The 27,472-nt window shown below is 38.3% G+C and overlaps 1 protein-coding gene across 1 annotated transcript in view; it reads right to left on the bottom strand.

Moving 5' to 3' along the window:
* The window catches only part of ctnna2 (catenin (cadherin-associated protein), alpha 2), a 300,512-nt gene that overhangs the window by 269,610 nt on the left and 3,430 nt on the right, over positions 1-27,472 (bottom strand). Inside the window, exon 2 of the mRNA XM_034887425.1 lies at positions 9,492-9,598. Within this exon, the coding sequence (XP_034743316.1) occupies positions 9,492-9,593 (102 nt within the window). The 5' untranslated portion in view covers positions 9,594-9,598. The remainder of the gene's footprint in view (positions 1-9,491; positions 9,599-27,472) is intronic.

Below are 27,472 nucleotides of genomic sequence, written 5' to 3' on the forward strand. Positions count from 1 at the left end.
GAGAGTGAGTGAGTGAGTGAGTGAGTGAGTGAGTGAGTGAGTGAGTGAGTGAGTGAGTGAGTGAGTGAGTGAGTGAGTGAGTGAGTGAGTGAGTGAGTGAGTGTGTGTGTGTGTGTGTGTGTGTGTGTGTGTGTGTGTGTGTGTGTGTGTGTGTGTGTGTGTCAAGAACCTACCAATATTAAGAGCCAAACCTTGGACTTGGATAATATACAAGAACAAAGGGAGTTAGAGCATCCACCCTAATCTCTGCCCTTTAGGTGCCCTGCTAGCCCATTAGCCGGCTCGGTAATGGGCTTCATTATCAAGCCAGTGTTCGCTTTTACCAATTTGATAATGAAAGAGAACCAATCACCTGCAGTAGCTGCACAATTATCATACAGTAATACAAATCCTAATTGTCAATTTTTTACATATGAAGAAGTTCATACAGTGCTGGACCAGAATCAGCTGTGCATGTATCACAGACCATCTTCCACCTCAGTTAATGTGCAAAGCAAACATTTAGTAAGAGAGGAAAGTTGCACTGACGAGGTCGGCATGAGTACTCACCATGAATAACTCCATGTTAGAGTATCGAAGGCAACCATGCAAATCATAGGCCCGAAAGAAAGAAACCATAACTAGGACATTATTTGATAGCCCTCTCTGGTCCAGCAAACTGTACAGACAGCGCAGCAGAAACATGGAGGCAGAATGTCATGTCAATTTAACGAGCATCCCATTGGTGGAAATCCCATCCAAGAGGTGAAAGGTTCAAGTACTCAGATCCTTTACTTACAGTGAGTAAAAGTAGCAATACAACAACGTAAAAATACGTAAAATAATAATAATAATAATTATAATAATAATTATAATAATAATAATTATAATAATAATTATAATAATAAGTAATGCATTCAAAATCCAACTTAAGTAGAAGGTAAGCTAAGTAATATTCATGGGTCAGATAAATCTGAGGGGATCATATCATAAATAATGCGGTAGGAAGAAAATAAACAGACTGACTTACTGCACTTTTGGGATTTTTCTCTAATCTGTGCTTTTGCTAATTTGTTAAACTTAATGTTGCCTTTTCAGGGTTAAACAGTTAGGGGGATGTAACAACTGCATGTTTAATCTTAACTATGACTGAGTTTTATTTGTAACCATTGTCATGACAAGTCATATTTGGATAGAATTGTAATGTTGGATTTGTTGGATTAAGAAAATGAATTTAACAGCAAATGTATCTTTTAATGTAGTGAATTATTTGAAAGCAGAAACAGTGGTTGTGTTTTACCTAACAAATATTGGTGGACAGGAGTAAAATGGTAACTACTATTGACTAGTTCATTAAAGCTTTTTGCTGGCCGTTTCTGTTTTTTGTATAAACTGAATATTTATAAGTGTCCTCGGTTGTTCCTCGAAAGGGAAGTCCATAACGCACACACACAACAACAAAAAGCAAAGCAAGCACATATAAAGCCTTATTTGCAAGCTTTGATGAAGCCTTACCCTGAATATTTGGGTTGGAGAGTTTTTACCTCATTAGCGATTACAGCAGACACAATATATTAGATTTACCAGAAATGCTAATCTACTGTATCAGCACACACACCAAGACAAATCTGTGCAATTATAACTAACGTGATGCAATGTATTTATTTATTTTTGTAAATAAATGCATATTTTACTGGACACATCCATGTTTCATCACCTAAATGTTGGTATTACATTTCACTGGCTAGAAAGAAATTAGTCCGTCATTTATTTTGGAGCATATTGTAGTATGTTTTCTTTAACTTTCAAGACCATGCATAACAAAAGTACTGACCCTCATTCCAAAGAAGAATGTGTCTTGCAAAGAGAAATGCTTTACATTTTCACATGTTTAATTCAAACTGTCAAACTAATATGTACATAATAGGAAGAGCCTGTGAGTTAAGTTCAGTAAAACGTTAGCCCAGTGCCAAAGTTCTGACATAATGTTCTGTGTATATAAAATCCTTTCCATTTGTACAAATACATTATGCCCAACTGGTTTCTGTTCAGTGCCTGGACATTTCCATAACAACATACAATACAAAAAGTCTAGGCCTTAGTAAATTAAAACAGCCCAACTTCTAGTACCTGCTTGTTTCCACCTGCCTCTCAAGGCTATATCCTATAATTCTTTCAAGAAATATTGCTACCACCTGCAGTAAAAAAATGTTTACTATATCAGAGGCATGCTGCCTTCAGACACAGTGATAAAGTAAGCCCCCAGTGCTATTAGCTATGGACTTGCCCAGTACTCTAGCAGTGGTGAGAAAAGCTTGGTCATGACAAATGAGCCTGCTATCTCAAGCTGTTTCAGGGCAACCCTGTTTGTCTATTCCCCTGAGGCAACCTTTTATTCCATCCAAAAATACTGAATCATTTAAATTGAAAGGAAAAAACAATCACTGTCTCATTCATATTCTAAAATGTGTTTAGCTTCCAATGCAATTGCAGTAGAGATAAACTACCATAGTTGGCTGTTGCAGCGTTTACTATTACTCTGCATTACAGTGGATGGTAACTCATCAATAAATAAATTGTTGTATCCATCAATTTAGAGAGGTAACAGTCAGAGGGAGAGAGCAATTAAAGTTACAAGTAATTTAACAAAAAGTAGTTCAATACCACAAGATTTCTCAGTTTACAACTCAATGTCAATCAACTTCTAGTAATACTTCCCTAAATCACAGCACTAAAATGATCAGGAAAGAATCATGTTTATTATGTTGTTAGACCTGTTTGGCTAAAGACAGGCATCTAAATTATTACACTATTATCACTTCTGCAAAAACAGTCAAATTTAGTTAAATAGAGAGAAATTAGGATGGCAAGAGGACAAAGCCCTTTTCAATATACAGGGTTTATCACATACTAGAAAGCAATTTGTGGTGCGTGGGGGGAGAGAAATGGCGTCATATGCTCATTTGCATTTGTGTGATGTCATTACACAATTACTTGCATTAAGCTTAGTGGTTGTGTCAGCAAGGTGGATAGAAAGAAAAAAGAATTTTTTAGCCAAATAATCATAAATCCAATACAGGAATTAATTTTGCCTTATAGTTATTACTTAAGTAAAAAAATAAATTCTACAAAAGGGAGGGAAAAAGATCAATAAATAATTCTCAAAAAAGGCTGGCTTGCCCAAGGCCAGCCAAGGGCCCGGCCAGCTCTGCATCTTTCTCCGATTGCATCCCACTATCTCTCCTACCTACCCCTGTCCCCGCACCCTGTCCCCTGTCCCCGCACCCTGTCCCCTGTCCCCTTTCTACCTTCCTGCGCACACGGGGAGGGTCTGCTCCTCTGCTTCTCACAAAACAGATTCAGAGAGGGGTGACTGTTTTGGCGGCCGCAGGAGAGAAATACCTTGCCTGCTCGCTGGCGACTTTTCTACAGAAAGTCACCAGATTTGTTGCTAGTCGCTTTTGTGAAAAAAAGTTGCGAATGGGGTCCTAAAAGTCACTAAATTGACAACACTGTTTTCATGATGGGCTGTGTATGTATGTGTGTGTAGAGTAACAGAGAGACAGAGGAGAGCAGGGAAAGGAAATGCAATGGGTGGCGGCCGGTGTTGATTGTGTGGCACACCTCCACATATTCTATGTCTGTGTGTGGAAAACACCGATATAACAGTCTGGTCGTCAAACCCATCATTTGATGCGAAAGCAGTCAGGCGTTGTTATTGAAAACAATTAATAATGATCACTATGTGTCAAGAGAGGAGATCATCAGCCTTTCATCCTTCTAACATTAAGCAATTACCAACCTGTCGCTTTAATGACCACTTATCGGAACAAACACAGGATGTGGCTGATAGACTGCACACAATGCAAGTCTGCAACAACCAAGTTTGATTTTATATAATGCCTAAAATTAGAGTATATAGTTGTTGTTTTTTTAAAGTTTGTTAAGATAATTGATGCCAAATCTATTAAAACTAGGGTGACAATGCTAATTGAAAAATGTATGCCTGGGTTTTCTTCCAAGCAAACAGTAACTGTGGTTCATTGGAAGTTTTTATGTAATCCAATTACAGCAAATAAGTCTAAAACCCATAAAGTTATACAGGCATGGATAAGGAGATGGATGGCCAGCAATAACTCAAGCTTAGAAATCCTATAAAATGAATGAGGAGTAAACACATTCTCAACTGATTAAGCCATCTGTTGATGTGCTCTTATTGCCATTTTGATGACTTGCCATGAACATCACTTTGTCTGGGCACAAAATGCGCTATGTCAGCAAAAATAAAGAATTAAATAAATAAAGCAGGCAAGTCAAGAACGATAATGATGTTAAGGATGATAAAGATATTGACTTGAGCATGTTACATGTCAGCACCAAATACTGCCATGTACTGTGCCGTTTTAGAGACCTTAACAAGGGATGCATGCCTGCAAAGGTGCATTTCAAAAGCAAGACAGCCCTTTGTATTGTATGTTAGTTGATTTGATACGTAGTGGGGCTCGAAAATTTGGGCACCCCAGGTAAAAATTTGTATTAATGTGCATAAGAAGCCAAGAAAAGATGGAAAAATCTGCAAAAGGCGTCAAATGGCAGATTAGACATTGTATAATATGTCACAAAAAGTTAGATTTTATTTCCATCATTTACACTTTCAAAATAACAGAAAAGAAATACCGGCGCCCTGCAGAGTTAATACCTTGTACTGCCCCCTTTGGCAAGTATCACAGCTTGGAAACGCTACTTGTACCCAGCAAAGAGTCTTTCAGTTCTTGTTTGAGCTATCTTCCCCTATTCTTCCTTCCAAAAGTCTTGCAGTTCTTTGAGATTTCTGGGCTGTCTGTCACGCACTGCTCTTTTAAGGTCTATCTATAGATTTTCAAATATGTTAAGGTTAGGAGATTGTGAAGGCCACGGCAAAACCTTCAGTTTACGCCTTTTGATGTAATCTACCGTGAATTTTGAGGTGTGTTTAGGATCATTATCCATTTGTGGAAGCCATCTTCTCTTTAACTTCAGCCTTTTCACAGGTGACATCAACTTAGCGTTCAAGATTTGCTGACATTTTACTGAATCTACTTGTGAAAGGTTCCCTGTGCCACTGGCTGCAATACAACCCCAAAGCATGATTGAGCTCCCCCCCCCCCCCCCCCCCCCCCCCCCCCCCCCCTTGCTTAACAGTTGGACAGAGGTTCTTTTCATTAAATTCCGTGCCATTTCTTCTCCAAACGTACCTTGGCTCATTCCGGCCAAAAAGTTCTATTTTAACCTTATCAATCCACAGAAAGTGTTTCCACAATACATCAGGCTTGTCTATATGTTCATTTGGAAACTACAAACGCTGATATTTGGGGTGAGGACGTAGAAGAGGTTTTCTTCTGATGACTCTTCCACGAAGACTATGTTTGTACAAGTATCTCTTTATAGTGGAATGGTGTACCACAACGCCAGTGTCTGCCAGGTCTTTCTGGATGGATTGTGCAGTCAAACGAGGGTTTGGACTTGCTTTTCTCATAATCATGCAAGCTGTTCTGTCTGATATTTTTCTTGGTCTTCCAGATCTTGCTTTAACTTCCACTGTCCCTGTTGACGGCCATTTCTTAATTACATTCCGAAAAGAGGATATTGGCATTTGAAAACGCTTTGCTATCTTCTTATATCCTTCTTCTGCTTTGTGAGCATCAACTATTTTCAGTTTCAGTTCTCTGGACAACTGCTTAGAAGAGCCCATGGTGCTGATTGTTGGGGCAAGGTCAGATGAGTCTGGCCATTTAAAACCTTAAGATTGACATCACCTGGTCTTTCCAGACGATGATTGAGAACAATCCATGATGCTGTCAGGTATCAGCTTTCCAGAGGGAGCGGTGCATACTATAAACTCTTCTGGGCACCCAAACTTTTGCAGATGCCATTTTTTTGTTTTGTTTTTATTTTGAAAGTGTAAATGTTGGAATTAAAATCTAACTTTTTGTGACATATTATACAAATGTCTAACCTAATTTGTCATCTTTTCAAAAGACGTTTACTTATGACATATCTATTAAAACAGAAGAATAGGTTAGTATAGAAAGACTTTAGAAATATGTAAAGAAAGAGATTATATTTAATGAAAATAAGATCAATCCCTGCTTATGTTTGCACTGTCGGAATTTGTTTTGTTTAGCACTTTCACTTCTCAGTCCCTCCAGGATTTTGCGGCCTTTATTTGATATTGTTGCGGCCCAAAATGCCTTATTTTGCGGGATATTTTGTAAAAGATTACTATAAAAGTTGCGATGTTTTTTGTATTTTTGTTGCAAAGTAGTTGGGAGAGACTGTGAAAGTTGTAAAAAAAAAAAGAAAAAAAAAAAAAGTTTAAAAAATTTTTTAAATTTTGAGGAGATTAAAACTACTCTACTACGCAGTTTTCAGTGACTTTAGAGATAAAAAAAATTGTTACAGCGTACATTAATGTTAACATGTTTACAGCTTGGCAGAACGGTCTGAAATGTTTTGCACCGTCTTTCGCAGTATGTTTTGTTGGTAAATCTGAGATGTTTGAGTTACAGGTCAATAGTCAACCCTTTCTGCTTATCAAAAACAAGGAAATTAATTTGGCGACGTACGTGTGTAACGTATTACTTTGTCACTGCCGCTTGGTCGTTGGCCAAGTCTGTGCCATAGGGACTGCTGGGATTGGCTGAAGTCGCGGGAAACTTCCGTTATTGGTCACATTTGCAGTATTATTGCGGTGACTAATCAAAGTCAATTGATTGTCACATTGCAAATTCCTGAAGGGACTGATTTCTCATTTTAAAAACAACATTCATCTAATTTCATTTGTAACTTCACAAGAGCCTTTGTATTTTGATGTTAAATGAGGCTACCCATGTATTACATTGGAGGAAGTTATTTAAAAGTAATAATGGCCAGGTGTATTAAGCATCCCTGTGCTACTGTTTTTTTGATGAAAAGTTTAAATGCTACCATGTTCTGTTGGTGCTTTAATTAGGTGAAGAGAGCTTAATGACTTGTTTAGGACTGTGGGCTTAAATGATAAGATTTTAGACTTCCTCATGACTTACAAAACAATTACTTAGTTGCGCTTCTAAGTCAAATAGAATTATTGTGAAACAATAACAGTGTACAGCTATGAAGGATTTGTGTATAAAGGCAGATAAATCAAGGCACTATAGTAATCTTTTTTTTTCAGAAAGAAAGCCAACCAAAATTTGACAATAGGAGATAAAAGGGCTGCGTATTGCTGCAGTAACAGTTAAAGCTTGCAAAAAGTTTAAAATCAATAGCTACAATACAATACATTCTCTAAGGGATCAAAGAGCAAACAGACTGGGTTCTGAGTCCAAGGCTTTGAGTAAATCAAGTCTTTACAAATCTAATATCCACCACTGTCAGTGGGTCAGCCATCACCTGCAATGAAGCAGCTTTATGAAGACATTTAAAAAAACAGAATAGTTGACAAACATGTCTTTCTACAATAAATAGGTACAGTCCCACCTGGAGTCTGTGTTCATTTTGCAACTATTTTGGGAAATTCTGCTTACAGTACATTTGTAGTGGGAAAGTTGGTGTGTTTTTCTATTACCTTCCAAAGCTTTTTATATTTCTGAATGTGTTTGTTTCTTACAGTGCCTGTCAGGTAGAAATTCTTTACTTCTCATGGCAGCACAGAATTAAAATTAACTTGCAAAGATTTAACGTTGCTTGAGATAGCTAAATTGTCATTGCAAACAGCACATCATAATTGATTAGTTTGGCATCATAGTTAGTAATTGTCGCAACGTAATACAGTTGATAGTACATTCAGTTGCCCTTGAGAACAATAAATCAATCTAAAAATAGTTATGCTTTGGAAGATACACATACTGCTTTGTAAGCTCCTCTGAGACATGACCCTAATCCTTGACCTTACAAATAATTTACAGATGTTCTGAGTCAGGTGAAAATTGGGTCACAGAACCCTAAATCTGCTGAATTTTATATAAAAAATGCTTTGTCTTTTTTCTTATGTAAATTAGGGCTGGAACGGTTACCGCATTACCGCAATACCGTCATCACCCTAAAAAAAAAAATATGGTTGCAAGCAGTGTTTAATGACACTGATTCACTGATTTTAATGACATGGATTGTATCTGATGAGATTGTGTCTTACATGGATTCAAGGTTTTCTAAACAAAATGTTCCATGACACATACCATTCCATTTGTGTTGACTATTAGGCCTATTTACCTGTGTTATCTCTTGTATCGAGGAAACGTTTCTCCAATCTCTGCTGATGTAGACACATTAACATTACAGCTGCAGTGTTTACCACTACACATTAGCTTAGCAACTAGCGGAGTTTCTTTCTGTTTATAGCTTTATTCCGCTAAAACGGCACGGCTGAATTTCAGCCTGCATGCGTGTTTCGTAGCCCAAAACAGTGCATCTTAGACAGCAACAAGTAAGCGAACTGCCAAGTCACCCTCTCTGCTCTCTGTCTGTCTGCTAGACGGGCTGCAACGTACAGTAGCCTATGTTGTAAGGTTTAGCCAATGTTTTTTCAGGGGTAACGACATTCACCGGCAGTATTGACAACAAATAAAGCCACCGTGTCTTGAGAAGCTCTAGCTTGTTGTTTTATTCTTCACTTTTAACTCACTTTACTTCAACTTTGCTATCTCTTTTTCCTATCTTTTTTCTTCACAGCGGCACTCATACCGCTTGCTCCCCTTGTGCAGCCACAGGGGCACTGATGTCACTCACTTAAGGCACCCTGCCATTCTCGCTCTAACTTACGCTAATTTTTTAAGGGGTTACAGAATACTGCGCTACCGCATGAATTCCATTTTTTTCAACCACGGTAAGAAAAAGTCCATACCATCCCAGAGTTTAGTAAGATTTGGGACAAATTTGATGAATAAATTCTGAATCAGAATCCACAAAATATAAACAATAGCCAAACCTAGTCATAGACTTTGTCACATAAAACAGGGTGACCAAAGTTATGTGTAGCCATCTGTTCAGCTTAAGAAGGCAAACAAAGTCATCAGCGTTGAGTCTTGGAATTAACCCAATACAGTTAGAAATCTTTGCAACAACTGATCCTGGAAGGTGCAACTAGAAAGTAATCGATCGAGGAGGCTAGATATCGCCTTAGATTTTGGATATCGTAATACCATGATGTCTTTTCCTGGTTTCAAAGGCTGCATTACAGTAAAGTGACAGTTTTGTGAACTCACCAGACTTACTGTTTTATGATTTGCCTTTACCCACTTAGTCATTGTATCCACATTATTGGTGATTAGTTATCAAAACTCCCATTGTGTAAATATTTTGCACATACAGTCAATATCACCACAGTATTGACATTGATGGATTTGGTCTAAAAGGTTGTGATATTCATCACCCAGCTCTAGTCTGTATATTTAAAAAAAACTTCAATTTTAGTGAGACACCAGACTCCCGTGATCTTTTAAACGTGAATGTTTCGGCTACTCTTTTTTTTACATTTATATCCCAGAGGTAACTACCTGTGTGACTAGAGGCTCCAGAAGCCTCTCCACAGTCAGGGTGCGGATTTCAAGACTCTTGGGGTCCCATTTCAACAGGATGGGGGAGGTGGCGGTCGTCATGGTCTCTGTTGGGAGCAAAAGCACATCAATGGTCAGAGGAATGTTTCACTTTGAAAAGCTTTTTGTTGATTAAAACATAAACACTGGGACAAGTCACATTGGTCATTACATTTGCCTGACAGGGTGGCTGGAGGTGCTCACAAAGTTAGTTGGCAGTACATGCAACAATTGCTTTCAGAGTGGTTTGAGTTTTTAAAGATGGTGAAAGCCTTTCTAGGACAGCGTTGTCTTACAGAACTTTGCCGTGGGATGAACACAATAAACCACTCTGTGTTTATGAAAACAGCGCAATCCAAAAATGCAATCCTCCCCTGTGTCTGAGCACAATTGTCCTTATGTCATGAAAAAAGTATTCAGAGACCATATTTATCATGGGGTTTGTGCCAATATTCGATCCTCACAGACATTTCAGCAATTCCACAAAATATAATGAAGCCCAGGCAAAAACTACTGGCTCAAAGACAACATTAGAGTAACTGTTGACAGTCAGAAAGTCTTGGCTCTGCACATCAAATAAAAATAAAGCACAGTCAACAATTCCAGCAAACCAAAATTGAATGGCCGGCCGCCTCTTTAACCTTAAATTTCTGTAATTAACTTTTCTAATTAACTCCATGTAGAATGTATCTCTCCAGAGTTTAAATTTACTAAGTAAGGGTACAGTAAATTCAGGAGCATTGTTTTTCTTCAGTTGACTGGTCACATGTCATTAAGTAGAGTTTTGGCATCCATAAATTTGTCCACATTGCTGATTACTTAAAATCATTCAGGTAAAAACATTACATTGTACTGTACGGTTGCATTATGAGGGTCCACATTAAGACAAAAAAGTAAAGAAAGGAGGTAAAGAAGAAAACAAAAACAAGAGAAACGATAGTGATAAAATTAACGTGAACCTCAGCTAATCTGACGATCGTTTTAAGAGACACTTTTAAGTATTGTGGAAAACAACAAAACCAGAAGTCACAAGGGAAATTATGCCCTGCTGAGATGGTACTGAGCTCTGTGATGAAAATTCTCTACTGCACAGCTCGGGTTAGACAATCTACAATTTATTTTTACAGTTTTTAAAACCCTTGAGCTCAGTGGGGTTACGTTAGGTGAATGTGAGGACTGGGCAGCTGTCATGGGGGTAGCAGTCTGTTTAACTGTGGGGATGTGTTTCTACAGTAAGCAATTTCAGAATGGGCCAGCTGGGACTGGCTCAGTCTACTGCCAATGTCAATGAGGCAGAAGGGAGTAAAAAATGTGACTATGAATGACACATCTAGGCCAGAGGCCCCTAATATTACAAACAGTGGGTTAAAGATGGATGAACAGTAGGAAATCTGGCAACCTGGCACTACTGATGAAACCCCAACACAGACATTATAGTTCTATCAAAAAAGTACAGACCTTTAGATTGAAAAAAAAAGTTAGGTCTTTACTTATGCTAACTGTGTCATTACATTTTTGGAAATCTGGACAGGGACAATAAATCAGACTCTGTGCTTTTGTCAACTTATCAATCTCTCATGCACAGTAGTTTGACAGAACCTGAAGGAATGATGCATATTATTACATGTTCTGACATTTTATAAATTACACATACAGAGAGATGGAGAGGAGAGCTGAATACGGTGCTGTTAACTTCTGGAAAAAAAACACTTGGAGCACAATGGAGCTATAAAATATTCACTCAGTGATAGTCACTCAGTGAATGTTGAGCAAAACAAATTTACAGAGAAAAGTATGCAAATATTCTCTTTTCTTTGGAATCACCCAGGACTAATGAAAATGTATTAAAATTGTCATGACATTTTAAAAACAAAACAATTAATTGATTTATTAAAAAATAAGTTTTAGATGCACCAATAATGAAAACAAGTATTAGTTGCAGCCCTAATAAAATCCATGCTGATAATGATTCTCTATCATAATGGTCTAGCATGTCTCTAAAAAGTCTGAATGTAACCTATGGAGAAAAAACAGAGCTTGAAATACAGCTGCTGAGTCTCAACTGAAAGACAGCAGACTGAAAGCAAAGCATGCAAATCACAGTGTGCACAACACTGTTATATCACGGCCAGTGACAGTAACTGTTCTAGTGACTCATGTTGGTGAAGATCCCTGTACATATTATGACCCTGTCAATGAATGCTCTTCACACCTGCACATGATAACTGTAAAAATTTGAAATGTTTTGCAATGACACAAGTTCATTATATATATATATATATATATATATATATATATATATATATATATATATATATATATATATATATATATATATATATATATATATAAATATAATGTGGGCCATTAATGACTACAATTACAAATTTAAAACCCAAAACATAATGATGCAAAATATAAGCCGGGAAGCAATACATAATTCAGTCAAAGATGTTTCTACATGACGGACTCTCTCACGAAGCTAGAATGGTAACAGCTGAGACACCGTCATCAGTCAAAGAGACGGTCATCTAAATTTCATTATTCAACATATTCAGCTTCTTTACATTTTTGAGATAAATTTAAGTTTAAGTTTCTCTACCATGTATCATTGGTACAGCACTTCCACCTTGTTCTGGCTAAGATCATTTAAATAACCCACTCACTGGTTTACCAGAACAGTCAGAGTTACTATTCAACAAATATAAGTGTAACAGAAGGGTATCACATGCTGACACAGCATGTTGTCAATGGTCTCAGATATTAGCCTATAATCATTTCAGGAGGAAGTACACACTTTTTTACACACTACACAGACAACAATTCTTGTCAGCATATGATGTTAATACAGGTTATTTTCCAACCAGATTCCTTTTGAATGCATACATTGTTTTTGCATATATGTCTGACTGGATTTGAAAGTTTGGCTATGCCAAATTATCTGGCCTCTCCCTTAATGTGACGTACTAAGCCAGTTTTCAAGGTCTAATAAGCATGGTGTGATAGCGACTGATAACTGTAAGGGGTAAAATGATGTTGTGCATAAAAAAGATTTGTCTTAAGTTTCAGCAAACACAACACACTGGCCCACCATTAACCGTTGCTGTATTTAGATTTTAAAACACATTTACTGTACTGTTGACTGCAATAAATATGGCAATGACTATGTACTGACACTCCACCGCACAGGATAGCCCCTTAGAACCACTAGCCCAGCTACAACACAGGTACACACACAGTAACTCTCCGAATAAATCTGTTTCTAGTGACTGTCAGAGCTCCACTAGACTCCATGTCTTCTGGCAGAGAAATTGAGAGAATAACAGTCTCTTCTCATGGTTGGTGAGGTCCAACTTCCAGCTCTATGTCACTGGCAATGCTAAACTAAACGGTGGCCAGTCAATCTCTCCCGTGATCTCTGACCCTCTGCCTCCAAACTAAGTATGCACGAGGCCATGCCCCCTACAGCCGCAGTTCCCTCAATCCCCTGTTGCATTTTTTGCTGAGAGAGAAGGTTCTAGCAACATTTAAGGGGTGTAGTTGTAGGTTCTCTTAGGCAGAGCGCAAACATCCCCCACCCCCCAAATAATAAGACTTTGGATCTACTGGAATGTTGAGGGTGACATATTTTCCTTTTTCAAATGTTGCCAAAAGTTGACTGGTTTGCAGTTCTGACATCAGTGCTGTGCAGAGAAATCAATAACAACCAGAACGTGATCTGATGTAATTACTTTGGTGAGCAACATGCCGTCTGTCCAACAGTTTTGATGACTTGGCCTTGTGTTAGCAAGCATTGGAAAATGTAAAAACATCGACAAAACTAAAAGAATGAAAGACTTCAAAGTGTTCTGACAGAAAGCCAAGCGCACCATCCTAGACAGCTATGTGCTATAGTGAAATAGGGGTAAACAAGCAACGTGGCAAGGCAGTCATATTACTTTTGAGTTCAGTATTGCATCTTCCTTCGCTCACTTGTCACTGTGGCACCACATTCCCAACAGAATAGAAATGAAGTCTGTCACACAATTCCAATGTATTCCTACACACCACAGCATGAGCCTTTTTCTGAGGAGGGATGAAATGGGAGGGAGTTCTATTGTTTTGTTTAACAAACAAACGTGTTTTTGGTGAAGAGCATGAGTCAGATTCCTGTTTTTTTCCCGCCATCTGCTGTGTAAAACTGTACATCTGTGACTGACAAATGATCAGAGCAAAACAAGACAGAGAGGCAATAGAAAATTAATAATTTACCGCATGAGAAAAATAAAATTCAAATACAGATAAAGCAACTGCACAGGCAAGTCATTGTTTATGGTAGGTGTGTGTGTTCTAGAGAAGTTTTGTGGTTTTGCATGCGTGTGTACTGTGCTCTATGTTCCAAAATCTATACCTGCGATTGCAGTGTACAGTTGAAGCAAGCATTGTTTACTGTCATTTTCCTTTTCTTTATTTTCTGAATAAATCTAACCACTTTTCCCTTCTGCCCCAGGACAGGCTTCTGGGGAAGGATGGTGCCATTTCACAAGGTTTAGAATAACACTATACATAGGAGGAAAATGGGCCATCTGCTAGTTTGGGGGATTTATTCTAAAGCACGGCACAAAAAATCTGCATAAATATTCTACTCCTCTCGGCTAGACACTAATATAGAGACAAACATTCCAGCAGTTTTGAAATAAAGTGAGGGAAAAGACAACTTGAGTCCAACAACAGCTCTTTTTGGCTAATATCACTCATGGCTTCTGTATAGCCGAGCTAAATACAAACTATAGGCGTAATATATGTGGGATATGTAATTGTCTGCCGCTAGGGGTCTCTCAATCAAAACAATGGATGGTAAAAACTTGACTTTTGATGACATTGTGTGTAATTATTATTAATATTATAATTTTATTGTTAAACACCATCCCAGGTTAGAATCTGTTAGTTCACAGATGAGTTTCCCCATTCAAGGTTATTCACGTTACGTTTAGTAATGTTTATTGATGTCGTAATAAAAAAGCTGCAGTTTACCCAACATAATTACGTTTTTCTTGATTCGATTTGTACTGGTAGCTGACCAGTCAGCTAGTGAGCCAGCAAGCTAACATTAGCCAGCAGCTAAAACCACAACATCACAATTTTATTTCACATATCAATGTCACTTTTTTGACCTTTTCAGGGTGGACAGGGTTTGCTGTAATGTAACTTAAGGAGGCTGAGAGACGTGTTGGTGGTGATTCCCGGGGGGATTTCCGGGACGGCAAGGACGTTTAATGGCCGTTGTCGGCAGCAGAAGATCTCCCTGCTGGCCGGAATTATCCCTCCCTTCACTTTGCTGTAATCTTAACTAAACGTTTTGGTTCTTAACCCACCTTTTTGGGGTTAATTTAACGAGAAGGGGGAAGAAATTTGGCAAGGGGGAGATTTTCTGCACAAACACCGTTAGCACTAAGGGAGACGTAGCTAATGGTACGGATCGACATTGTTCAGACTTGGGTGCCTGGGTCTGATTGTCTGTTTCCTGACACTTCATTAAACTGCCGTTAGCGTTGTTAGCACCCGGCACTGGAGTTAAGTGCAGGCCGGGTACAGATTGCCATATTGATAGTTATAATAGGCTGGCTGCTAGCTGACTGGGGGCTAATGGTAACTAGCTAGCTATAGGTCTATGTCTCTGGACTGTTGTCAGCTGTCATCCCGACTGCAGTCTCTCTGCATTGTTCCGTGTTCTGACGGAAGGTACAAGTAACTAAGGTCAAAGTTCATTTATATAGCACATTTACAAAAGGTCACTACTGCCCTACAGTGCTGTGCAGATACAGAGCACAGCATAAGATAAGATGCATGCTAAATATATTAAAAAAAACTTCTAAATCAGAATATGCCAAAAACAATAAAAAACAGACAACAGATCAAAACTATACATAAAGCAATAACAACAATAAAATGTCACAGCTCAGTTTATGCTAAAAGCTGGTGCAAAAAGATGTGCTTTTTAAAGTGAACTAAAGCTCTCAATAGAGGTAGCTGCTCTAATGTTGAGAGAAAGAGAGTTCCAGAGCTTAGGACCTGCTACTGAAAAAGCTTTGTCCCCTCTGGTTTTCAGTCTGGATCTTGGGCAAAATGAAGTGTGCAAAATCAGAATATCAGATAAATATGTTGTTACCAGCCCATTAAGAGATTTAAAAGCAAACAATAAGATCTTATAATGGATTCTAAAAACAGGCAGCCAGGGGAGAGACGACATTACATGGGTGATGTGGTCACTGGGTCTTTTTCCTGTCAGCAGGCGTGCAGCCGCATTCTGAATTAATTGTATTTGGCGAACTGAAGACTGCCCAGGGCCGAAGTACAATGAGGCAATTTATTTAGGGCATGCACAACTTTTTCCAGTTGGCCATGGGGCAGCTAAGGCTTGACCTTCCCAAGAAGTCCGAGCTGAAAAAGGGGGTGAAAGGTTATATAATGCCACTGACAGGCGACTAAAGAAAACGTGGATAACAGATGTCTCTGGGTATGGTATTTGGTGGGAACATATGGGATAGTATAAATACACAACCCATCAAAATGTATAACATAGGTATGACCGTTTTTAGACATTGTAATGCAGAAATGTTACATATTGTACCTTAAATGCAGCCTGGCCTGCAGTCAACAAGTCAGAGGTTTTGTGGTTCTGTTTATAGAAACTACATCCTGTTCGTGCTAGATCTCAAGATCTCGTGGGTCCTTTTGACTTCAGCCGTCATCCACTGCCGCAGCCTGGTGGGTATTGAAGGATGGCGGCGCACGGTGTCACTGCCCGATGTGAGTGGAGTGCATATTTGAGTCCCGCATGCGTCACTTTGCGACAAGTTGCAAACAAGATGCTAACGGGAGACTTCTAAAATGTCAAAACAGCAAAAAATGGACCTACAAGGTTTGTTTACTGCTGGCTACAAGCTAGCAATCAAACACAACAAAGGCTGTCTCTTGAATGGCGTTTTCAGCTATCATACAATTAGCAATCAAACAATCATAGATACATAGCTAAAACGTTTATGAAATGATTTCTATCTTCTGTTCTTGTTTGTAATGAAAATAGTTCATTATTTCATGGATTTCACAAATTGCAGTATGAAGTAGAGTAGATCTGGAGTAGATCCAGAGGAATAGCACCATGTAAAATGTAGCAGGAGCAAGCCAAGCCGTGCGGATCGGAGAAGTAGTGGGGCAAAATCCATTTTACAACCTTGTCTGACTGCCTACTCAAGACAGGCGCAGTGTATGACACCACACGGGAAAATATAAGTACTCAGGGTAAAACACCCTCTCTGGGCACACATACTTACAGTGTATGTGACAGTTGTTGCCTACTCAAGACTCACATTAATTACAAAATGGGTAACTTTCAAATTGATTCCAATGGTACTAGATCAAATTTGTTCAAACTTGACATTTTGAATAGTGACAGCCCTGTGATCCTCTATAAAACATGAATGCTTTAGCCAAGCTGCAAAATTGTCTGTATTTTGATGGAGATCGAGATCCATATCTGCCTGTCACATTATATTCAGTCTCTCAAAAGGAAAATGTTATTCATTCATTAGACATTCACAATCAATCATGTTAACTCTAAGATTTAAATACGAAGATAAGATGTATTCACAACCCATACAGTGTATCTTAAGTAGATGAATTGAATGTTCTATTAAGTGTACAGTATGATTTCAATTTACTCATTTGGGGTCCCGTTCTCTTAATTTATATGGTGTCTGGTGGTCTTGACGGCGGAATCAAAACCAAGACTGCTCTCTCTGAGTCCATGTTGACATGGATTAACTTTACTGCCAACAAATGAGGTTAATACATGATAAGCATTCAGGGAGCAGAGAAATAAGGTCAACCAAGTGCTAAAACAGGCTGGGTTTAATATTATACTAGTAATATAATTTTATGCAAATGAAAGTAAAAATGATATGGTTAAAACATAAAATGTCTGTAATTACATTCTAAAACAGTTTTAAGTTTCATGTTTGATTGGAAAACTTGTGTGTTGCTAAGGAAAGCAGCCCCAGATTATTAAACTAGTTCTTTAACACTTGAATGCATTGCTAGATCTCTTCCTAGACAGAGATATTAGCAGAATTTTGCAAAACAATATGGTAAGAGAGGGACACCAATTGAAGTTAGTTTGTGTTAAGATAATGTTTTGTCTCACTACAACGTAAGTGTAAATATGTCTTCAAAATACTGCTGGTTTTCCGTGAGACGGATCTTTTTTCCCTTAAATCATCTTAGCTCTGGAGTTTTGCAAATACATGCACATTTGTCACAGAAAGAAATATTCAAAAGTTTAAATTGCTTGCACTGCATAAAATGTACATCAGAGCTTCTGTGACACTTTGTGACTACAAGTCCTGTCATTTGTCATTATGAAAAGTTAAAATGCCAACACTGCATTGACCCAGATTCAGAGCGGATTTAAGCACATACACACACACACACACACTTGCGTGGGACAGTGGGGGAGTCTCTAAAACCAGAAGTCAAACCTGTCATATCGCTGCTCTCCAGAACCATGTTCTCAGAGCGGCCAAAATAGGCTGATCAAAGTGGAGCACAACCTGGGAAATTCTCAAAGCAATCATGTTCTCTTTGGGATTCAAAAAAACTTCTTTAAAAACATAGTACACACACTGCAAAGTTGAATAAACACTCTTATACCATGTCTTCTGAAAACACCTGTCCCTGATTGGCTGGAATGTGTCCATAAAAATCCTTTATTGGGAACCTCTAACAAGTTTGAAATACTTTGCTGTGCCTGCAAGCCAGAGTCTGGGGCAGGGTTACACTTTCTTTTAAAAAAAAAAAAAAAGGGATGCAAAACAACAAGCATGACTAGCAGCACCAGTACAGGAAACAGTTGATAGAATTAACAACACACTGTAGATAAGAGTCATAGTCTTTGGTCATGCTCTTGTTAAAAAAAAAACAAGCAACTTTAGAATCCAATAGGGGAAAATGGATTTTGAATCAAGCCTTGAGCCTAGAAATCGATATAAAATCGAATTGTGACATTTTCTGTATCATACACCCTTAGTGACAGGCTACCTATGCAAAATAAGGTTCAGACACAAACTAAGTCTGAATGCCAAAAAATGAGTATCTAAAAGCTGAAGGTGAGTGTATACAGGTGCATTGTACTGGTTGTATGTTGCAGTCAAAGCATTTGGTAAACACTACCAACAAATTCCCAAGATGAAATTTCAAACACATTTAACGATTATTTAACCTTCTCTCTGGAAGGCTACTGAAGTCAAGTCCCTTGTTTACCACAACTATAATGCAATGCATCTGTGTCAACATAAAATCACTAAAACAGAGGAGATTCTCTGTAATCACATTTTTTGGGCCAAAATGATCAGATTTAAAACAATCGTGTTAATTATTTTAGCATAACAAGATTGCATGAACCTTAACAAATGCTTTCCCACTTATTTGTTGTACACGGATTAGGAGCAGGAGCATGATGTTAAATGTAGCTTGCAGAGGTTTTAGCTACCAGTAGCACTATGGGCCAATGTTTTTTAGGAGTGGATCCCTGTTTTATCTGTATTGTGCATGCACGTATGAATTCTACTGCCCCAATATCAACACTTAGTTGCCGGAACATGCAAACAAACGTAGCAATGCACCAAAAGAAGCACAGAAGAAGACTGCTAGCAAGTAAACATGGATGTCAACAATGCAGGATTTAAAGTATGTCATAAATAAGCTCTGAAGCACCTTGAGAATACACAAAGAGCATTTTGGTGAGACATACTAAATATAAACATACATAGTGTTTGTTTACAAGCAAACTCTACACGACACTTAATCATTGTTATATCAAATCAAACTTTATCCACATAGCACTTTTCATACACACAAAAAGCTAGCACAGTGCTTTACACAAAAAGAGGGGGGACAGCCATGCCCCTCCCCCATCCACAAGCAGCGCAGTACTTACTAAAAGTACTTACTAACAGTACCTACTAAAAACACCATCCAAAGAAATTCCATCACGTACAGCGATGTCCATCCATTTTGTAAAAACATCAGTAATCGATTTGTTAGTCTCCTGCCTCACAGAAAAAAATAGTTTTTGTCATCATTCAATGTACTCCTTTTCAAACACACAGTCCTTTTTTGTTAATTACTATTGATACAATTTGAATTAACAAAAAAAAAGCTTTCCATTCTGACCTCTGCAACTTTTTTTTCGGGCATATTGCCAAAAAGCTTTCGAAGAGCAATTCCCCAAAAAGTTGTGACAAAATGATAAGGCATTTGCAATGGGACTTTGAGTCATCTGACCAAGCTTTGCAGCCCTGCAGTATTTGCAGCAGACAATACTCAGATTTAATTAGAAAGCGGAAACACAGGTATCTTTAATACCTATAGGATTACCATTTGTTACACTAGGATGATTATAGGAGTGCTATAGAGTATGGCAGTGACTTATAGCACTCTCAACCATAAATTAGATAGATTGTGGAGGGAAAGTTGTTGCAATAACACTCAACGAGGTGAAAACCAAATCTGACTTTAGGCCTGCACAATAAATCGTTATAAAATCGCATTCTCATTTAGTTTTACGAGCCGAATGCATCACAAATGCTACTGCTTTCTTCTGAGAGTTTTAATTATAGACTGTATAAAATAGGTGTTAAAGTGCTCCCAAGCGCTGCAGTGCTCTCCCTTCTCTTCATTGAAGCCTCTGTGTTTACAGGCTTGTGGTGATGCACAATGTGCTATAGGTGCCAAATTAAATCTATGTTTGGTACTGCCAATTTGTTTTGTTTTGTCATGGTTTATGTGAGCAATAAACATTACACTTTGGTAGGAACAAATCGTGGCAGAAAATTGTGATGAGTTCTTAAAAACCAAAAAAAATCCTGATTCATATTTTCCCCCAAATTGTGCAGGGCTACCTGAATGGGCCGTGAATCCTGTTATTTAACGTTTCGTCACTACTAAAATTTAACTAAAGCAAGTATTTCAATATCACTATCATTCATATTTTAGGAAGCTGCCGATTATATTCAGCTAAAAAAAAAGCCTGAAAAGCTGAAAGTTAGAACGGAAGTAAAGTCGTTGCTATGGAGATGATACACAGTTCCATAACGTTGCAGACCAGCTCATTGTATATAGTTGCAAGCTTCAAATATTTTCTTCATGTCTCTTTGGTGTGATCTGGGCTTTAAGTCTCACACAGAATGTGCAGGGAACTATAGTCCAAGGAATGGATCCTATTACCGGGATTTAAATAATCATCAAACTAATATAGTTATAGGATTAACGTATAACAGTGGTCTGTAGTATAAATACAGTTAAATACAGATTTAATCCCACATCAGACATGGCTTTGGATTGGGAGTGGTACAGTATACAGCTACAATGAATGTATGCAATATTGCCCTCATTTCTAAATGCCCAAAATGATCTACTCAATAACTAAACCTTCAATTATGTCCATACTGTATCGGCAAACGCTTTAAGTCAATGAATTTAAATGGCAGATTAAATACATAAACAGTGACATTTGTAAGTATTATAAAAGTGACTGTTCCTATTTATATGCTTAAAAATTTAAAATTCTTTCAAACAAATCTGTGATTGTGGATAACATGGGCAAATTGTGTTGAACTAGAGTGGGTCATTTTTACAGATTAGTTCAGTGTAACCCTTAATTTATGATGTCGAAAACTGTGTCCAGCAATGGCTTTTGTTTAGTTTTTTCAAAGAAATTACAACACACAACAACAAAAAATACAGAGATAGAAGATAGAGTATGCAGCCATCAACTAGGGATGTAACAGTATGAAAAACTTAACATCACGGTTATAGTCACCAAAATTATAATGGTTTTTGGTATAATCTGAGTATTTTTGAAAGTGTGTTCAATATGTTCAGAAAGCACTGATAGGCCTACATAAGCTAAAATAGTTTCAAAAAGTCTAACAGTGTTTATTATATTCCAAATATATTAGCAAAACCTTATCAAAAGTGCAACTTTTAACATCAAAGTAACATGGGTTCAGCATGTAATCAGTTTATATGCCAGGAACATTTCCAGTAGTGGAGGTTTAAATTATACAAATCCAAACATTCAAGCTAAAACATAAAATACAACATGTAAACAAATCATCAGAAACACCACTAAATATACTTGTTTTCTTCATCATCAACTTCAGGAGACTCGGATGAAGCTGGGAAAGAATAAACAGTTTTCACACTGTGGTAATCCCCCGTGACAATAATAATATTGTTTATTATAATAATAATATTCCTCAACAGTTCTTGTGCTGATAACACAAGTTGACATAGTACTATTTTTGGAAATCATAGACTATGATTATGATGCATGTGCATGATGCAACGCTGTCCGAGCCGACAGACAAGTGTCATTTCAGTGCAAAATAATTCAAAATCAAAAACGATTTTATGTACTACTTTTTAATGTTATTTATAATTAGTTCAGGCGGACAAGGACAAGTACTCCGTATTTAATTAATCTAATGTTTTTTGACATTTTTGACATTCAACATTTTTTTTTTTGTTTACTGTTACTGACATGTTTACAAAGTGGTTAAGTAATTGTAAGAGATAGAAGCTTGACTGGAAACTGAAACTGTGTTAGTCTATAAAAACTGGTTAAAAAAAAAGACAAAATAACAACCTTCCCAAAAAGAAAACGATAGAGAAAAAAGCAAACTACACAAAAAATGTGAGGATAGATATGGAGAAAATGGGGAAGACACTGAAAAATGTATGCGCGCATGCATCAGGCATTGCTGAGGAAATCTGTAAGTAGCTTGCACATTCTAAGCCCCAGTTTTTGGTTCATTTGTAGAAAAGATCTATCTCATGTTGAGTTTAGAGGTTCATTGCAAATTCCCAGGAACATCAGTATTTAATTTTTGAAAAAAAGAAAAAAGAAATTGCCCTGAAAGAATATGTTACCAGCCTCCCACTCCCAGCTTCAAGGCTAAGCCCCAGACTTCAAATTCGAGAATTGCCGCTGGTCAGCAAACAGGCCTAGATTTTCTGTAAGAGGAGTGAAGAAAAGCAGTCACCAAGCAATAGAAAAGTTAATGCACGAAGACAAAGCACAGACACTGTGGGGGAGGAGAAGGGCCAATACCTGGGGCCTACACTGGTCCCAGACATAGCCCATGGTGGGGGTGGATAAAGAGAGACAAGTGAGGCCTCAGAAGGACAGAACAACTGAGAGGATGATACACTTCGGTGAACTCAAGCATGACGCAGCACAGATTTGCTTTTGATAGAATCAAAACAATAAGGTGGCACAACAAAGGGTAAAGACCCAGCAGAAGCTTTCCAGTACCAGAAGTGTGTTAGCATGACCTCTCATGGCTAGAGAAATATAGATTGTGCAAGTGACAATGACACTTAATGTTTGCTCCACAATTGATTGAACAGTTCACCAAACTGCATTGTTGGTGCCCATCCACTAATGCTTAGCCTACATGCCACAAACATCACCAGACGCCTGTTTAATGGCAGTGGACGTATGTCCTCACTGTTGATGCTTACAGAAACTAGTCTATGATCTATGGCCTTGGCCATTTTAAATCCATGGCTGACAGTGCATCCACTTTTTTTCTCCGTGTGAACTTTTTGCAAATTGCAATAGCCAACAGGAAACAGGATCAGTTGTTTATGTGTATGTGTCCTGGGTAATTTCCATATACCAACTATCTAATAAAAGTTTTGCATTGCATACTGTGCAAGCTGTGTCACAGAAAATACAACACTATGTACAACTTAAAGAGACTACTTCATGATCATGATGTTGGTAAAAAATGCCTATAGTCCGTGTTAATCATTTAGTCAATTTTTAATGACAAAGTCAAGTCATACTGGACAGTCAAGTCAACATGCCCTGAAGTGTGTTCATGTCTTACCATGACTACCACATTTAAAGTGACTTGGAAATGAAGCGCCAACTAGACCTGCATGATTCGGGGAAAAATATGAATAATGTTTTCTTTAGCTTAGAATTGATATCACTTCTCTGCCATCATTTATTTTTTCACAAAGTATAATGTTTATAATCCACATTAACCATGGCACAACCAAACAAATTGGCAGTACCAAACGTAGATTTATTTTTGGCACCTATAGCACATTGCTCATCACCACAAGCCTGTAAACTTCAGTGAAGAGAAGGGAGAGCATTGCAGCGCTTGGGAGCGCTTTAAAACCTATTTTAAACAGTCTATGATTAAAACTCACAGAAGAAAGTGACAGAGAGTGGGGACAGTCCACGTCCCCAGAACCAGCCTCTGGCACCCGGGTCTGGTCCATCGAGGCCTCTGACCTTCAGTGCCACCCATGTGGCAGCGCACCGGCCCCACAGGTGGTGGGCCAATGGGATGGAGAGAAGGGTGCCACGTAAGTTCTCTGGGCTGTGCCCGGCAAGCTCTGTGGTAAACCAGGCCACCAGGCGCTCGCTGAGGAGGCCAGGCTTCCTCCGGGCAGGGTCACTAACTCTCTGCCTCGCTCACTCATAGAACTAGCTCCAACTTTAAAATATGTAGTATTTATGCTTACAGTTCAAGGCATCCTAGTCTGCACCTATAACATGAATTCGCAGAGTGAAGCAAAGCCAGCCATGCAGGTAATATAATGATCCACATTAGCTGGATAAATTCTAAAAATTGTCAGAGAGGGTTCTGCCTGTGCTTCTGAAACAAAGGTTTTGTTGTCACGTCATACCTGCAGAACTAACGGGGCAACAGACCAACAAAAGAAAAAAATACTATTAAAAATTGAGTCTTATCAAAATCTATATTTCTTCCCCGGAGACTGTGATATCCGTGGGAGGCTGGGTAAGAATCATTAAAACAGTGGTAAAAAATCTTGGCAGCAGCTTGGCATCACACTCCAGTTCCAACTTCTAAATGAGAAAAAAAATGTGTCTGCTCACTGAGACAAGTTAAACCTCTCAGCTCTTAGGAGATGTGAACTCTTTTTTAGAGCTGCAAAGATTAAATCAAACAGTTCACCAACTTTTTTGATAATCAATTTATTGGTTTGAGTTATTTTCTATGTAAAAAGTCTGAATTTTCTTTTAGTTTCTTCACTCCTCTGTGACAGTAAACTGAATATATTTTGAGTTGTGGACAAAACAAGACAAGACATTTGATTTAGGGCTCTAGAAACGAAAAAAGAGTAACATTTTGCACCATTCTCTGACATTTTATAGACAATACAACTAATCAATTAATAGAGAAAATGATCCAGCCTGCAGAGGTTGACTCATGCCTCTAACCTCATTCACAACTTCAAAGTTACCCCTTATCACAAAGCCGAGGCTATTTCACCTGACACCTTCAAGGGACGCACTTCAGCTGACATTTCAAGAACCGAAACCAAAATATAACTTGACTTATTGGCTGGCCTGAGATCTGCAAAACGCAGCACAAAGGAATTACTAAATGAAGCAAAAACAAGGGGTTTGTTTTTACCATGTTGCTCTAGGAACAAAAAAAACACCTGAGAGGTTTGGATGGTTCTTACTGAAGCAGAGGATTAGAAATGTCTTTTGGCCCTAAATCAGCCAGTGCTTTATAAACTAACAGTAGTATTTTGAAATCAAATTGTTGACAACCACAGACTACAATCTGGTACAACACCAGTAGGAAGCTTAACCTAAATTGTTGCATGAGCCTAAAACAGTTGGCCAGCAGTTAGCCCAATCCTTAACCAAGTAGTTTGAGTTGCCTATCTATATAACATGTGCATATATCTTACTAAGCAGTAGCCTATCTGATACTTTAACCCTGGTAACAAAGGACATAGGATATAGGGTGGGCATGCCCCCAGGATGGAGAGATGGGAAACAGTGGCCCTCACTTATGAACTGGCATATGACCTTAAACTACTACTACTACTATACATGCCAGAAAAAGGCTGCAACATTGTTTTAGCCTGTGGGGTTCTGAACAATGTACCATGAATGTAGTGATGGAGCCAGATGAGCCGATGCCCAGAGAGCAGTGTGCACCACAGCCCCAACTGGGGGCTATACAGTGTCGAATACAATGTCGTAAATTGTAGGGGCGAGGCCTCAAAACCAAGTATATATTAGAGTGTCATATTCAAATTACGATCATTTCCGGACGCTTTCCACAACGTTTAGTAAAGCCTGTCGTAGGAGGATTTCTGCGCTCATATCTGCGCTGGTTTCTATGCCAAGTTGATTAATGAGGGCCAGTTTGATGACAACAATATGCTCACACTCTCTCTCTTCTCTATCTATAATTTAAAAGGTCACTTTTAAATCTAAGAATAGAAACACTTGAACAGATTTTGAAGCACTACCTGAAGGAGATTTTTAACGATAACAAAATTTAAGATATGCATAGAAATGCAAATGAGGAGGTTTTCATGGCACAAAAATACTATTTTAAAGTTTACAGTAAAATGCTGTCACCAACCAAACGTTATGCGCTTACTAACGGTATGATTAAATTAGAAAGTAGATCTTGAAAAAGATACAAATAAATATGGATCTTTAATATACAGTACAGTGACTGACACATTTATTTGCCTTGAAAGGTGCGTGATTAAAGAAATTGGTGGTTAATGGATTTGACTAGAAACTGGGGCTCATTGTGCAGAAACATTACCTACAACCCTTGCTGTAGGTTTAGAGGTACTCACTTATGCTAAAAGCCTGAAAGGTCAATGCTGCAAATCACATAAGTTACAGTGCCGCAGGCGCAGTCATATAACATCAACTGACCACAAGCAAACGCAATTAGCTGCATGAAACAATAGCGCAGCATAAGGAGATTGTGTTCATTGAACCGTCAAAACCTAGACAGCACATCAAGTCCACCTCATATTTGACACTATGATTTTGAATCCACCCTAAACATTACATTTGTGCGGATCTGTTAGCAGCTTTTGTTTATATGGCGGGACTCCTACCGTCCTGACACCCGGTAAAAATGCAGCTCCAACCGGAGGATCTCAGCTGCATAGCATTACATTCTGATTAAATATTTTACACACAAATGACAAAATATCAGCCTGACTTCTGATGACTTGCAATGCTTTGTGTGCAGTTTCTTGATTGAATTTAATTCAACCCCATTCACAGTGTAATGGAAGGATGGTTTGTTTTGTAAAGGATAGCCCTGTAGAGAATAAAGCTAGGCTGTAACAATATAAACTTTCGCTGCAACAGCTTTGTCGGTGTGGGTGTGGTCTGAAGCAGACTAATAGACATGAAAAGGAACCTAAGAGCATAACCTCATTCTTTCTTGCTGCACCAAGCTGCTGCTGACACTATACTTTCAAGCATTGCTGGATCATCTACTTTATTGTCCCCCCAGAAACAATAAAGTGCTCTTTTCTTTTTTTTCGTCTTTGTAGTATAGTTTGGGATATTGCAATATAAACAGGTAAGGAAACCGCAGATGAATCTATCTAACACAATGTATGGCCATTACACATTCTGTTAAAAAGGTAAAGTAGTCAACTGTTCCACACAAACCACAATGTGCTAATATTTATGACATGAAAGATGAAGAAATACACACTTAGCCCAAACCCTAGTGAGAATGTTTGCAGTGAGTTGAATGCAGTTCCACTTTGCAGCATTAGACAATATAAACCCCGGGGTTAGGGGAGTTAAAATTGATGTGGCAGACGAGACCGCTACAACTATTGATTGTTCTGTGTTGTTTCGATTGCCTCATCTCTCATCTCTTAAAGAGTATCAAACATTTGTGCAAGAGCTGGATTGAGAAAAGGCCTAAGAGAGGCAATCCTGTTCCAGTTAGCGGGGGTACCATGGCTACACTAAAGCTCTGCTCGAGTACAACAACAGGGGGTTCCATGGTGTTCAGCTAATATTGCTTCCTCTCCCAGGAGACAGAGAGCACAATGCACTCTGGACT

Source organism: Etheostoma cragini, chromosome 2 (genome assembly GCF_013103735.1).
Source record: "Etheostoma cragini isolate CJK2018 chromosome 2, CSU_Ecrag_1.0, whole genome shotgun sequence".
In the NCBI taxonomy this organism is placed as follows: domain Eukaryota; kingdom Metazoa; phylum Chordata; class Actinopteri; order Perciformes; family Percidae; genus Etheostoma; species Etheostoma cragini.